The sequence below is a fragment of the Danio rerio genome, chromosome 5 (assembly GCF_049306965.1).
Source record: "Danio rerio strain Tuebingen ecotype United States chromosome 5, GRCz12tu, whole genome shotgun sequence".
NCBI lineage: Eukaryota > Metazoa > Chordata > Actinopteri > Cypriniformes > Danionidae > Danio > Danio rerio.
The window spans coordinates 68,325,001-68,339,168 of record NC_133180.1 but is presented as its reverse complement, the minus strand read 5'-3'; the positions used below and the strand labels follow the sequence as shown (position 1 = coordinate 68,339,168).

At 35.4% G+C, this 14,168-nt stretch overlaps 1 protein-coding gene across 5 annotated transcripts in view; it reads right to left on the bottom strand.

Moving 5' to 3' along the window:
* The window catches only part of abr (ABR activator of RhoGEF and GTPase), a 282,138-nt gene that overhangs the window by 236,673 nt on the left and 31,297 nt on the right, over window positions 1-14,168 (bottom strand). For 2 of the 5 annotated variants that reach the window (XM_003198714.7, XM_073950739.1), the window contains exon 1: window positions 2,704-2,999. The exons of the other annotated variants lie outside the window; for them this stretch is intronic. In XM_003198714.7, coding sequence (XP_003198762.4) covers window positions 2,704-2,764 — 61 coding nt within the window. In that variant the 5' untranslated portion in view covers window positions 2,765-2,999. Of the gene's footprint in view, window positions 1-2,703; window positions 3,000-14,168 lie in introns of those variants that run through there. 5 annotated transcript variants of the gene reach the window in all.

Below are 14,168 nucleotides of genomic sequence, written 5' to 3'. Positions count from 1 at the left end.
AGCTCTTTATGTAACTCAACCTTACAGCCGGAGTAAACGAACGGCAGACTAAACAACCACAACAAGTGCATCTTCCCATTCCAGCATTACCCACAAACCCCTGCTGACCACTTCTGCGCACATGACTTCCATCCAAAGCCCTTCTGATTGCACACAGTCAACAACATTTGAATATTCTTAAGAACAGAGTGTACTTTGGGTCTCAAGCAAGCAAGTTTGATTTATTTTCACTAATTGTTCACCATTAATAAGTGAATGGAAATGATATATTGAGATAGATGCAGATGGAAAAAAAGGGAAGCTGGAATGATTAAGGAGAGAATGATGGCATTGAAGAAGGAAAATTATATAATATACAATATACAAACAGAGATGAAAGGTTGAGAGAAGAAAGGGAAAAGGACAGAAAGAAAATAAGGAATAAATTAAATAAGGGAAAAAAGAGAGAATATAAAAAAATAAAATGGGGAAATAAAAGGACAAATAAGTAGAAAGCAAGATGTGATAAAGCATAAAAAAGATACATATAAATATATAATAGTATTAAATATTAGTAAAAATTATTACATAGTGTTTGTGGGTATATATTATATATTTAATATTATATAATATTATAATATTATAACTTATATCATATTGTTTAGTAATTTATTATTACATTTATTATATATCATTTATTATTGTTTATTAGACTTTTATTTCTATATTTATAACTTTTATTTATATATTTTCAAATTAAATCTTTATTTTAACTGTTATAGCAATTTTGTCATGCTTTTCATTCATTCAATCAATCGTTCAATTCAATGTCTTCATATAGTAACTTCTAATCAGCTTTAATACACGTCAATTTCTGAAGTAGTTACGAAAAGCAACCCTTCGCAAAGTATAAGCAGGTTTTCATCTTATATTTATTAGATTTTTTAGCTTTATTTTTATTATAAAAACTATTTTGAAACATTTTAGCTTTAGATCTATAGACACAGATAGCAGAACTAGAAGACAGGATTGTCACGATACTGGATACCAATCAATACAAAAAATTTCTCGCTAACATTTGAGCGCTGTTGAGTACGTACTTAAACAGCACTGATTTACCTTTAATCACAAACACAGGGACACTGGAGCGTTTTAAAGCTGCAATTCATCAGGGGATCGCTCGTATGTCAGCTTATAAACAAACCAGCTAAACTTCAAAACGCTCCAGTGTTCCTGTATCTGTGGATACACTCAGTACTTATATAGCCAGTCTTATGTGTATAGTTTAAGTTTTTACTATATGTTAGTTATGCATTTTTTTTTAAATAGCTCTTATGTCCAGTGTTGTGTTTGTATTTATGATTAATTTATGTAGCACCGTTGTCCTTCAAGACACAACATTTCTTTTCTTCTGTTTGTCCACACAAGTAGCGGAATGACATTAAAGCTCGACTTGACTTGACTAAACAGCAGTGAGTTCAGTGAACTGACTTTCATGGCCAATCACAGTCATTTCTGTTGAGCATGTGAACACAATGAAAAATTAACATTGTTTAGGAACGCACTCAACAGCGCTCAAATGTTAGCGGGAAATGGATGTTTTTAAAATTTCACTACTGATTGGTACCGAATTCCAGTTTCATGACAATCTAGAAGACAGACAACTAGAAAAGGAGAGGTAAAAAGTAAAAATATATGACTGAACTTTTAGTTATGTATTTTCAGTCAAATTTTGAATCAAATTTTAAGTTATAGCAATTTTGTTATGTTTTACCTTAATTTCTTAAATCGTAAAATATTTTAATATATTTTTTTAATAAATACATTCGTTTCATCATTGTATTTTTTAAAAATATATTATATTATTTTAATACTTTAATACTAAAAAAAATATATATATATACATACATACATACATACATACATACATACATACATACATACATACATACATATCAAATAAACTGTATTTATTACATGTAAAAATTATTGTTTTTAACATTTCACTACTAATCGGTACCAAATTCAAGTATCGAGACAACCTAGAAAACAGACGACTAGAAAAGAAGAGGTGAAAAGTAATAAAAATAAAAAATAAATAAAAATAAATAAATAAATAGCCAATGCATGAAGGAGTTGCATATCCAATGATACTTCTTAAACACAGACGTATTAGATAAGAATACCATTGCACTATTTCACCTCAACACGCCACACAATTCCGTCATACAGACCCAACACAAATTGATTAAGTTAACATAACTGGTTTAACAAACTAAAGTGGATTGAATCATTAAGTTGTCCCAAAAAAAAACTTAAGAATTGTGTTGTGTCAACTAATTTCAAATAAGTAGTTTGAACAAGCAAAAATATGACATTCACTGTTTGTTATTTAAATTGAGCTGAAACAACATGATTGTTGATTTTTTGGGTGAAACAACTTGATTATTTTATGTTCAATCCACTCAAACATGTAAAAAACTAATAGGTTAACTTAATTCCTTCATGTTGTCCCAAATACAAATCAACTCAGCAGTTTTTTACAGTGTAATGACCCCTGACAGTCATCAAAATACAAACTGTCATTCAACAAACAACAAACACAAGATGCCTAAAAGCCTCCTCCAGCAGACGCTGATGATCACCATATTATCCCAGCTGAATTCAACACATCATACACAAACAGAGATGCTGCAAATGAGCAGAGAGCCATTAAGTACGTACTGCTGTACAGGGTGTCTATCCAGGAGAGCCTGGGCAGCTCGCGAGTGCTCAGGTGCTCCATCCCCCCGCCGGCCGTCTCCTCCAGCGCTGCGTTTCTAAACGCCCGCTCGCTCGCTCGTCTCTTACTCTCTTTCTCTCTCACTCTCTCCGTCGCTCGCCTGATCTGCTTAGTGTTTATGGAGGGTTTTGGACATGTCCGAGTTGGAGATGCAGAGCCGCTGTGTGTTGCTGAGGAGAGATCCACGCTTAGTGTAAATGTATGTGTGTGTGTCGCTTCAGCTCCTCACATGTATGACAACAGGCTGGAGCTGCTCACTGCCAACGGTTGCTAAGGGAAGGGGAGACACTCCTCCCTTTTTTGCTCTCTCTCTCTCTCTCGCTTGCTTTCTCACTCAGTCCTCTTTTCTTCAATTCTCCTGTCTTGTTCATCTTTTATCTTTTACTTTCATTTACACTCGGGATCTTGGGAACAATTATTTTTAGCTTAATAGTGGTTTTAAAATATGGTTGATTTGACAGAGCTTTGTATTTATTTTTTATTTGTACATTGTATTTATTTTCCTATTAAAAGCAGAATATGTACGACTTTTTTTTTTAAATATCTAAATTACACTAGAACTGGTTCATATATATTTTAAGTGATTACTTGCATTATTTCAATATTTTTTAGATGTTCAAAAGCAATTTTAAAGAGCCCCTATTATGGGTTTTTGAAAATGCAGTGTGTAACACAGCTCTGAGTGAAGTGAAAGATCCAGCTAAGGCTTAAATCTGAAAGTGCGCCATGTTTAAAACTATTGATTCATCTATAAAAGAGTCGACTCCTAGTGGTTTGTATGAATCACTAAAATAAAAATTACACACACACACACACGCACACACGCACACACGCACACACGCACACACGCACACGCACACGCACACACACAAACACAAACACAAACACACACACACACACACACACACACACACACACACACACACTCTACACACAGTGAAGAGTCAGTGGTTAAAGATTATTTTTGCAAAAAATACCTTAGCATTATAGCCCCAGCCTTGTGCTGTCCCGTCATTTTTCTGACAAGTGCTTCTGGAATCTACACAAGCTTACAACAGGGATTCGCCGGCCATTTGTTAAAGAAAGGATCAGAAAAGACTATTGATGTATGGGATTTTATCTGAGCTTGACAGGAACTTTTCAGTACACAGTTCATGGATCAGTTTCTTTTTCCATTTCACAAGGTGTAAGTAACTTAAGTGTGAATAAAAATGGTTGCTTTCTCTAGCTTGCAAAATATGTATTTAATTGTGTTACTTGTAAACACTACAGTTAATTATATCTGGTTAACTCTTTATATTCTCATATTGCGTCTAAAACCAAGCTAAAAACGAGACGCGTGCCACTTTCCTTACAGATTTAAACGTGTTTGTGAGCCCATGATCCTCTGCCATTTGTCTTTGCTATGGCCACAATCAGCTGTTCCTACACATGTGCGGCGATCAAGTTTTAAATTAGTTCAGCTTTTGCCACTTTGTGGATTAATACTGAATGTGTGTCACGGTTACCAATAGAGCAATATGCAGGTGTTTAACTGCATTGCTTTAATGCACTCCTGCATTGGACTCACACACACACTCTGCACTCTGACTACTTCAACAATGTTGATAAGCCGTGGTTGGCATTTCTCTCTGTCTTGCGCTGAACACAGTGGACCAATCACAGTGGACAGTAGATCACTCAGAACACCCCAGCAACCCCAGATGAACACATTCATTCAAATGAGTCTCTACACAGCTCCTACATTAGACATCCTCCACAGGGATTTGGGGCCATGTGTGTATTAGGGATAACTAACATAAATAATATTTGAATATGCATCAGTACATTGCTTAATGCATCAGTTGAAAGGATGCGAAACTACAACCGTTAACCCTAGGGGATGAGCGAAAACACTACACTCTGGAGAAAAGGAGATGGAGAAACATGTTGGATTGGTTCAAAGACGTGATGAACGGATGAAAGGAGAAGGAGAAGACTCCACCGAGCAGATGGGCCAAGTCAAATCTCTCTCCGTTTCTCCTGTGAAAGCTATTCTGACTGGCCCTGGAGAGGCTGATGGTGCTTATGTGGAGCTCATGCTGAGAGATTTGCACAAGAATGCCAATCTCATACCTGCACACTCCAAACACCACGATCATGCTTTAAATGAAGGGTGTGCATGTTTCTTTGATGCAATGTGCTTTTTTTCCTCAATTAAAAAAAGGGGAATTGGGGTGTGGATTAGTGGAGGCGATCGGTAAGTGAAAGGGGGGGTTTGGGGATGGAGGCGATCGGCTTCCTGTGGTTTGTCTGCCCTGTATAGAAGTTTGTTATCCACTTAATTGTATACAAAGTCTTAGGAGCAAAAACAGAAATATAAGAAGATTGTAAACCAAGATTAGAAAGGTAAAGGCTAGCCAAGCAGCATCCTTAAGAAAGTTCCAGAAAGTGGACCATGTGTCAAAACACATTTATTTTTATTTTTTTTGTAAATCAAGTAGTTTTTCCAGTGGTACAGTATGTGTTGTTGCCTGGCTTAACCACATGTGGACTGATGTTGCAATATGCTTGTTCATGTGTCCATCATTTCATATACCTCAAAAGAAGAAGGTTTTTTTTTTTTTTTAGAAATATGCATTTTCAGAACAGGTTTAAGTTGAAATATTTCCAAGTGTATTATCCAAATATGTCTAACAGCGTGAAACTTAATGTGCTGTGACGTTCAATCATGTGCTGAGAGAGTGTGTTTTTCTGCAATGTCACAAAGCATCAATCCATCACCGGTTTTTAGTCTGAGCGGTTCCAGAAATCAGGTAAGACAAAAACGGAATGCAAAAAATAAAGTGAACAAGATCATAACAGGGTGAGAATGTGGTAAAATCCGAGAACGTGTTAAAATCAGACGAGGCCTTTTTTTTTGGATGGCTTTTGTAAATTAGTTAGTTGTTGTTAGTTGGTTAAGGGAAGTAAACGGGTGGGCGGGTCAATTGGTAAAATTGGTTGAGTTTAGGGAAGGAGAAGGGTGGGTCAGTCGATTGGCCGGTCGCACAGTCAATCATTTAGACAGACGGTTGGAGGCTAGTGGCCTCTGGTGGGTTTACACGAGAACATTGTGGGCGCGAACGGCACTCGTGAGACAAATTTAAGATACGAAAGAAAAGCACAAAACAGTCTCTCGTTGATTGGCTAAAACAAAAAACTGCAAAAATATGTACCTCCCAGGATGCATTTCACGGTCCCCAGAAACGTCCACCTTTACAATTTTATACAATAATTTTATAGGGGCTTATAATTCTGATTTCTGTTTCTTGATCTGTTCTGAATAATTTATGTCTGGTGTTTCAGCGATAGCGAAGCTGAATATTCAGCATCATTACTCTAGTGTTCAGTGTCACGTGATCCTTCAGAAATCCTTTGAAATTGCTTCTCTGTAATCATTTATTAATATTAAAACTTTAGCTTTTTAACAAAAAATTGTCACATAAAAGTTATATTACAAAAAAGATGCATCTTTTAAATGTTTGACTTTTAATCAACAGAAAGACAAAAAACTAATTAAATTCGCAACAATTTACAACTATTTTTTAAAATAATAAAAAATTATAACAATAAAAAACATCAACAACAACAAATAATACACAAGATAAAATACATAATAATAATAATAATAATAATAAATAATAATATAATAATAATAATGATATAATAATAATAATAATAATAAATAGTAATATAATAATAATAGTAATGATAATTATAAAATAATAAAAAATAATATAATAATAATAATAATAATAATAATAATAATAATAATAATAATAGTAATAGTAATAATAATAATAATAATAATAATAATAATAAATAATAATAATAATAACAATAATACAAACATTTAAAAAGTTTTTTAGGTTTACTTTTGATAAAAAAGTAAAAATTTAAAAGAATAAACATTTTGTAATATTTAAAGTCTCTGCTTTATTGAATTGAACTGAACTGTAAGAAAGAAAGAAAGAAAGAAAGAAAGAAAGAAAGAAAGAAAGAAAGAAAGAAAGAAACAAACAAACAAACAAACAAACAAACAAACAAACAAACAAAGAGAAAAGAATGACAATTATCAGCTAACCATCACTGACCACTGCTGCATCCCACTTAACCAAAACATAGCTACTAATATCTGAGTAGCTCTAATTAAAAATGATCCACAGCTACAAACATTTTAATACACGTATCATGCTCCTTCATTAACACACCTTAATGAATCCCTCTGAACTACAAAGCACTGCTTACTTCACAAGACACATCTCACCCCATCAGGATATAACAATGAAATCAATGTTTACAAGCCCACCCTACATAACACTGATAAAGATGCCAATTAACTGAGAGAGAGAGAGAGAGAGAGAGAGAGAGACACAGGGATTATGAACTTCATGCCTCACGCCTTGGGCAACAAGGAACCCCAATAAAAAGGCAGCCCTCGGCCCCCAAAAACCATCCCCCACACACATACACACACACACATGCACAATCACTCGGGGCAGGGGTTGTGATAAGCCAGACTGAACAACTTCAATTAGGACACAAAGGATCCCCCCCTCACAGCAAGCTGCCGGCACTAAACCCAACACAAAGAGCACTATCCACACACACACACACACACACACACACACACACACACACACACACACACACACACACACACACACACACACACACACAAACAAACACTAGGGCTGGACAAACAAAAAATGTATTATTTTATTGAGTTTTTAAAGTGGTCGGTTCAATATTAATATTCGAAAATTGCGTATTAAAATTTTCAGTTCTATATTCAGTATTTTGGGGGTTTTGAAAGTGTGTAACGCACTAGAGTACATCAAAGGAAATGTGGTAGGGCTGAGCAATCTATAATGTCAACTGACATCGATTTCTCTGTACAGTTTATTTGCAAACATCCATGCAGACAGCCATATAATGACATCTGATGAGTCATTAAAATGTGAAAGAGACTGACAGGCGTCTTTCTTCAGTGCAAGCACCAGAAGCTCCTGAAATGCACATCTTGCTGAGTATTCATGTAAACAAACCATCACAGTCGTGTCTAAGTTTAATTAATTAATTAATTAATTAAATTTTTTCATGTACATCTTAAAGTGACAGCACAGCAGCTTAAGTGTATATACTGTATTAGAGCTGCAGGATATTGGAAAAAACTGACATTGCAATATTTCGTTTTTCTGTGATATATTGCGATATGAATATAACTTCAAAGTCAAAATCAAAGATGACTCTATTTGGGAAAAAAATCATGATTTTATTTTGATTGGGATGATTTGTAGGGAAGTGTATAACTGCATTCAGATGTCCAAAATAATATTTTACACACACACACACACACACACACACACACACACACACACACACACACACACACACACACACACACACACACACACACACACACACACACATATATATATATATAAAATCAATAGCATTTATAAAAAACTTATATAATCACTGAATTAAATCAAGAACTGAATCAAATCAAATGCCCTGAAATCCATTTAATATGAACAAACATACAAACAAAAAACAAACAAAAAAACAAATAAATGAATGAATAAAACCACAAGCCACACACACAAAAAAATCTAAATGGCTATATCGACAAAACAAAAAACAACAGACCATCCCATAAATAACAAAAAAGTCAAACAAAAACACAACAAAAAATGTTAACACAAACAGAAAACAAAAAAACAAACATTAAGCAAGCAACTAAAACAGGACATCAGAAACAATAAAATATAGGCCACGATAGAACTAAACAAAACTAACAAAACTAAAACAAACAAACCAACAACCAAAAATGCAACACCAAAAACTAACACAAGGGGAAAAAAAATTATATATATATATATATATATATATATATATATATAATTTTTAAGACAAAAATACATACAGTTTGCGTATGAATCTGTGATGTTGAGCATTTCAGATCACCTGCTTAAACACTTATAATGCGCATATACTCATAAACATGCAGTCTAATGTCTCGCCAGAGGTCGATTGAAGTCAGACCCTCAGAAAACACCCTAAAGACCGCCTATTAAAGCTCTGTCTCTTGCCAAGTCTGTGTTCATGTGGGCATGTAAACGTGTGCGCTTCACGCGAGCACAAAGCCATCTCTGCTCCATCCACTTGTGTTGGCCCATGAGACTATTAAAAGTGACAGAACCTTAAAACAAAGGCAGAATAATATAGGTCAAACACTCAGAAAAAACACAGGCAGAAGTCCTTATGTGTGTGTGTTTGTGTGCTTACATGTGTGTAAGGCAGAGATAAGTAGCAGTTCATCAAATATGGATCTAGCATAAGACACTCACACACTCAGACACACACACACACACACACACACACACACACACACACACACACACACACACACACACACACACACACACACACACACACACACACACACACACACACACACACACACACACACACACACACAGTTCTTTCTTTGTTTCTGGATGAAGGCCAAACAGGACATCATTAAACACAACAGGGGCTAGTAAAAGAGTGATGTGCTACACAAATTTGGCACAGAGAAGAATCATATTACACACAAAGACACACTCATTATTAAAATGTTCATATAAACTACAACAAATTTTAATTAAACTGATGAGTGTGCGGATAATAAAAATTCTGGTTCATTATTATGGTCAACAAACAATATATTGACAGCTATAAAAGCCTCAATAAATGTAATACAAAAAGGAAAAGTCAAAATAAAGAAAAACAAACTTCACTATTATAAAACTACACAATTATAAATAAAATGAACTTTAGTTAATAAAAATTAACATTAAACTTTAGCAGCAACATCAAACAAACAAAAATCAGTCAGAACAGAAACAAAGACTCAATCCCAATTAAACTCCTTAGCCCTATACCCCTTACCCCTACCGTCATTTTGTGCAATCACGTGAAGGGGTAAGGGTGTCTTCATTCTCTTTAGCTTGAAGGCGTAGGGCTAAAGCCTGGTTTATACTTCTGCGTCAAGTGACCGGCGTAACTCACAGCGCAGGCAACGCGCGCAGCTGTACATTTATACTTCTGTGCGCTGTCTCTGTTGGTCTGCATTAACACTTCCGAAACACTAGTTGGCAGTGAGGTGTAAATGTTCCTCTGTGTCGAGTTTCTTCGCTTCTGTTTTGCGTTTCCTGAACACTTCCTGGTTGTACAAGTGACTCAAACTCGCTCATTTTGAGGCAGAAACCGGCGGACGTGCAACAACTTTAACTATGAGGTAAACACAAAACAAAACTTTCCATCCGGAGCTCCTTCACGGGACTCCACACTTGTAAACAATCGCTACATCGGGCTCGCGAAATTTGCGCGGCTCTCGGTCCTGCCCCGACTCGTCAGCGCTACCAAGCCGACCAATCACAGAGCTTGCGCTACACGTTGTTGAAACGTGTAGTTAATTTTTTTGAGAGGTGCACGTCAGTGACGGCCACGGCGAAGGGCTATGCGTCAGCGCCGTAGCATACGCCGGTGTTTGACACAGAAGTGTAAATCAGCCTTTAGGGGAAGGGCTAGATACTGAGGTTTTTTTTTTAAGACTACACTCAAAACCAAGGGGTGAGAAAATTTCCCAGAATACACCAGCCACAATAGCAGCATGGCTGCACACGGAAGCAAGCAGATCCACAAATTAGTATTTTTTTTGTCATTATTACAAATTTTTACAACAAACAAGCATATGTTTTAATATGTTAACGCGCTAGTGTTTTACCGTCATGCTTTTAAAGAAAAATTATTTTAAATCTATAATCCTCAATAACACCTTTATAGCAGTCCCACAACTTTGATACACTTGATACAATGTCAGAAACGTCTAGTGGCTGGAAATGAGCTTTTTACAATATCTGGTATAATGTTAATGTTCTTTGCTTGTGCTTACATAGATAAATATATGGCCGCTGTGTAAATGCACATTACAGTTACAAACTTATTGCCACATTATATCGTTATAATAACATAATATCGTTGCCTTCAGTGATTTTCTGAAGATAAATACCGAAAAAAATCATATGAAGTAGTAAATCGCGATGACATATGATGACGTGCAGGTGTTGTAGTGGTTTCCCATTTCTTAGGGGTAAAATTTTGAAGCACTTCCCCTTCACAAGCTGTTTCCATCCAAAACTGCAAATGAACTTTATGCGCAAAACTGGATTATCGCACAAAAAACATGCGAGTCAAAGAGGACAAAATCGTCACTTCCTAATTAACTGGCACTAAATATCAACAGTAAAAACGGAATTTGCTGCAGTAGGAGAAGCTGCGTCAATCTTTTCTTTATTTAATAAATGACTTGCGCCTCAGAAGGCAATCCTGATACGCTGTGAACATGCGGTGGCGTTTGAGACGTGAGACGCGGAGCACAGACAGTGCTAAAGCTTTAAACAAAAGTGAAACCATCAACAAAAGCCTGACCCCTTATATGTTTACAAACATAAGCGCAGCCGTTAACAGGTCATTTCTGGTTGGTGTCAGAATTTACCGGTATTTTGGAATGGATGTGTAAACATGTCTTTTCCGGAAAAATTCTGGAACGTCCTTGCCTGTGCGAAAAGCACTTTTTTGAATTTAGCGGTAAAGTCGTTCCTGAAATTTTCCAGATATTTACCGGTATCTCTGTGTGAAAGGGGCTAATGTCACAACATTCAGTTCATAAAAGCGGTTTAATGTTAATAAACCTCACAGTCTACCAGAAAAAAACTATTTGCACTATATGTTATTTATTATACTTAATGATTATATTATACAAATAGAAAAACACTAAAGAAAAAGCGTATTTTTAGCGTATACTATATATGACAATAATAAATGTAATAGTTTAGTCATACTACAAAAAAAAACCTCAAAGAAAAAATTAGACAGACTGATTTTTTTCAGTTTACTGTATACTATAAAATCACACAATAATAATATAGTAGTTCAGTCATATTATTAGCTTCATATGGAACCAAATATTTAATATCTAAATAATGAAAGGAACCAACGAGTTACTGAAGAAAACAAAACAACTGTTCACCCACTAACCTAAATACTGTGGATGGCACACTCTGTGGTGGCAAATCTAAACAAAGAAACGCAGTTGGCAATATGCATAGACAGCGTGCACATAGTAGACCACGATAAACAAACACACCGCAGGACACACACACACACATGCCTGCCACATTTGTCCACATCCTGCTGAATCACAAATGGCCAATAAAAAATTGATGTTTGATCTTGCCGAGCGGTCAGAAAGCCATTAGCTGCTCTGTGGTGAAGCTCCAGAACGCTGTCATTAGCACTGAGCTGGATCTCATAGCTCAACATCACACTGCCTGCTGGGTAAGAGTGTGTGTCACTAGTTGGGTTTCCACCATCTTTTCTTAATGCACATTTTTTAAGTATTCTATTGAGAAATAATTGATGGAAATGGCCAATTTAGAATAAAAATCCTTTAAATTGCAAATAATGGAGGATGTAAACAATTCTGCCGAATAAACTCTTGACGTGGCGAACATTACACCTATGTGATAGTATGCCTTCATGTTTCCCAACACAAATCGATTAAGTTAACTAAATAGTTTTTTTTACAAATTTAAGTGGATTACACATAAAACAATTACACTGTCCCCAAAAAAACATAAGAATTCTGTTTTGACTCATTTTAAATGCGTAGTTTGAACAACCAGCAAAAGCCAATTTTCTTATTGTTATTAAATACACAATATTACTGTATTTAAAACTAAATTAGCCTTGCTGAGCATGAAAAATGTCTTTCAAGTTCACTAAAAGTGAATCAATTTCATTCTGATTCTCATATTGAATGGAAGAAAAGCCTCAGTGCTGAAGGTTTGACTGATGCCTTCAAACGCAGCACTGGCACCAGCAGCACTGGCATCCCACGGCTGGCAGGAGAAAAAAACAAAACAGAGAGAAAGAGTGCAGACAAAGGGCGGGCATTGAATCATGGGGAAAGAAGGAGCACATTAATTAAAACTGACAGGTCGAGTAATGCTCTTGCAAACACCATAATCAGCCTCAAACCAAACGCAAGTGGAGCTTTTCCACTCCAATCATCCAGTGAGTTTCTGTCCCTCGGTCGGCTCTCTTCAGCACAATCTTCCTCAAATCAACAGCCCTGTTAAGCAATTAACCCTTTCACCCCTTTTTTTCTCTCTGTTGCTTTCACTCTATGTGATTTCAAAATGCTTCACAGTCACGGCTGTTTAATGGACTGTCACTGCACAGCTGAAGATTCTACAGAAATAAGCATAAAAAAAATAAGACCAGACCAAAATAGTAGATCAAAATTAACAAATCATAAAAAGGCAGAACATATAAGACAAAAAAATGAATGAATGATTAAATAAATAAATGAATGAATAGATAGATAAATAAATAAATAAATAAATAAATAAATAAATCAATAAATAAATGAGTAATTAAATGAATGAATGAATAAATGAATGAATGAATGAATGAATGAAGGTTAGGGTTATAAATTAGGGCAGCACAGTGGCGCAGTAGGTAGCACGTTCACCTCACGGCAAGAAGGTTGGTGATTCGAGCCTCGGCTGGGTCAGTTGGCGTTTCTGTGTGAAGTTTGCCCGTGTTAGCATAGGTTTCCTCCTGGTGCTTCGGTTTAACCCACAGGTGAATTAGGTAGACTAAATTGTCTGTGTATGTGTGTGAATGAGTGTGTATGGATGTTTCCCAGTGATGGGTAGCAGAATGACGGGCATCCACTGCGTAAAACATATGTTGGATAAGTTGGCGGTTCATTCTACTGTGGTGACCTCTTTTTAATAAAGGGTCTAAGCCAAAAAGAATATGAATGAATGAATAAATGAATGAATAAATGAATGAATAAATAAATAATTAAATTGATTAATAATTAAATGAATGAATGAATGAATGAATGAATGAATGAATGAATGAATGAATGAATGAATGAATGAATGAAACCACAAGTCACACACACACACACACACACACACACACACACAAAAATATCTAAATAACGATCACGAATAAACAAAAAAACAACAGACCATCCCATGATAAACAAACATTTTTTAACAAAACACACACACACACACACACACACACAAGTTACAACTACACACTCAAACTTAAAACAAACACCAGAAACCAAATAATTAGGCCAGGATGCAATTAAACAAAAGCACCAAAACTGAAACAAAAATAACACAACAACAAAAACAATTAATTTGTTTAAAAACTATTTCTTAATAAAGTAACACAAAAATAGTCATGGCGTGAACAAAAACAACAACAACAACAACAGCAAAAAATTTTTTTTTTTTAAATCACAGTATAA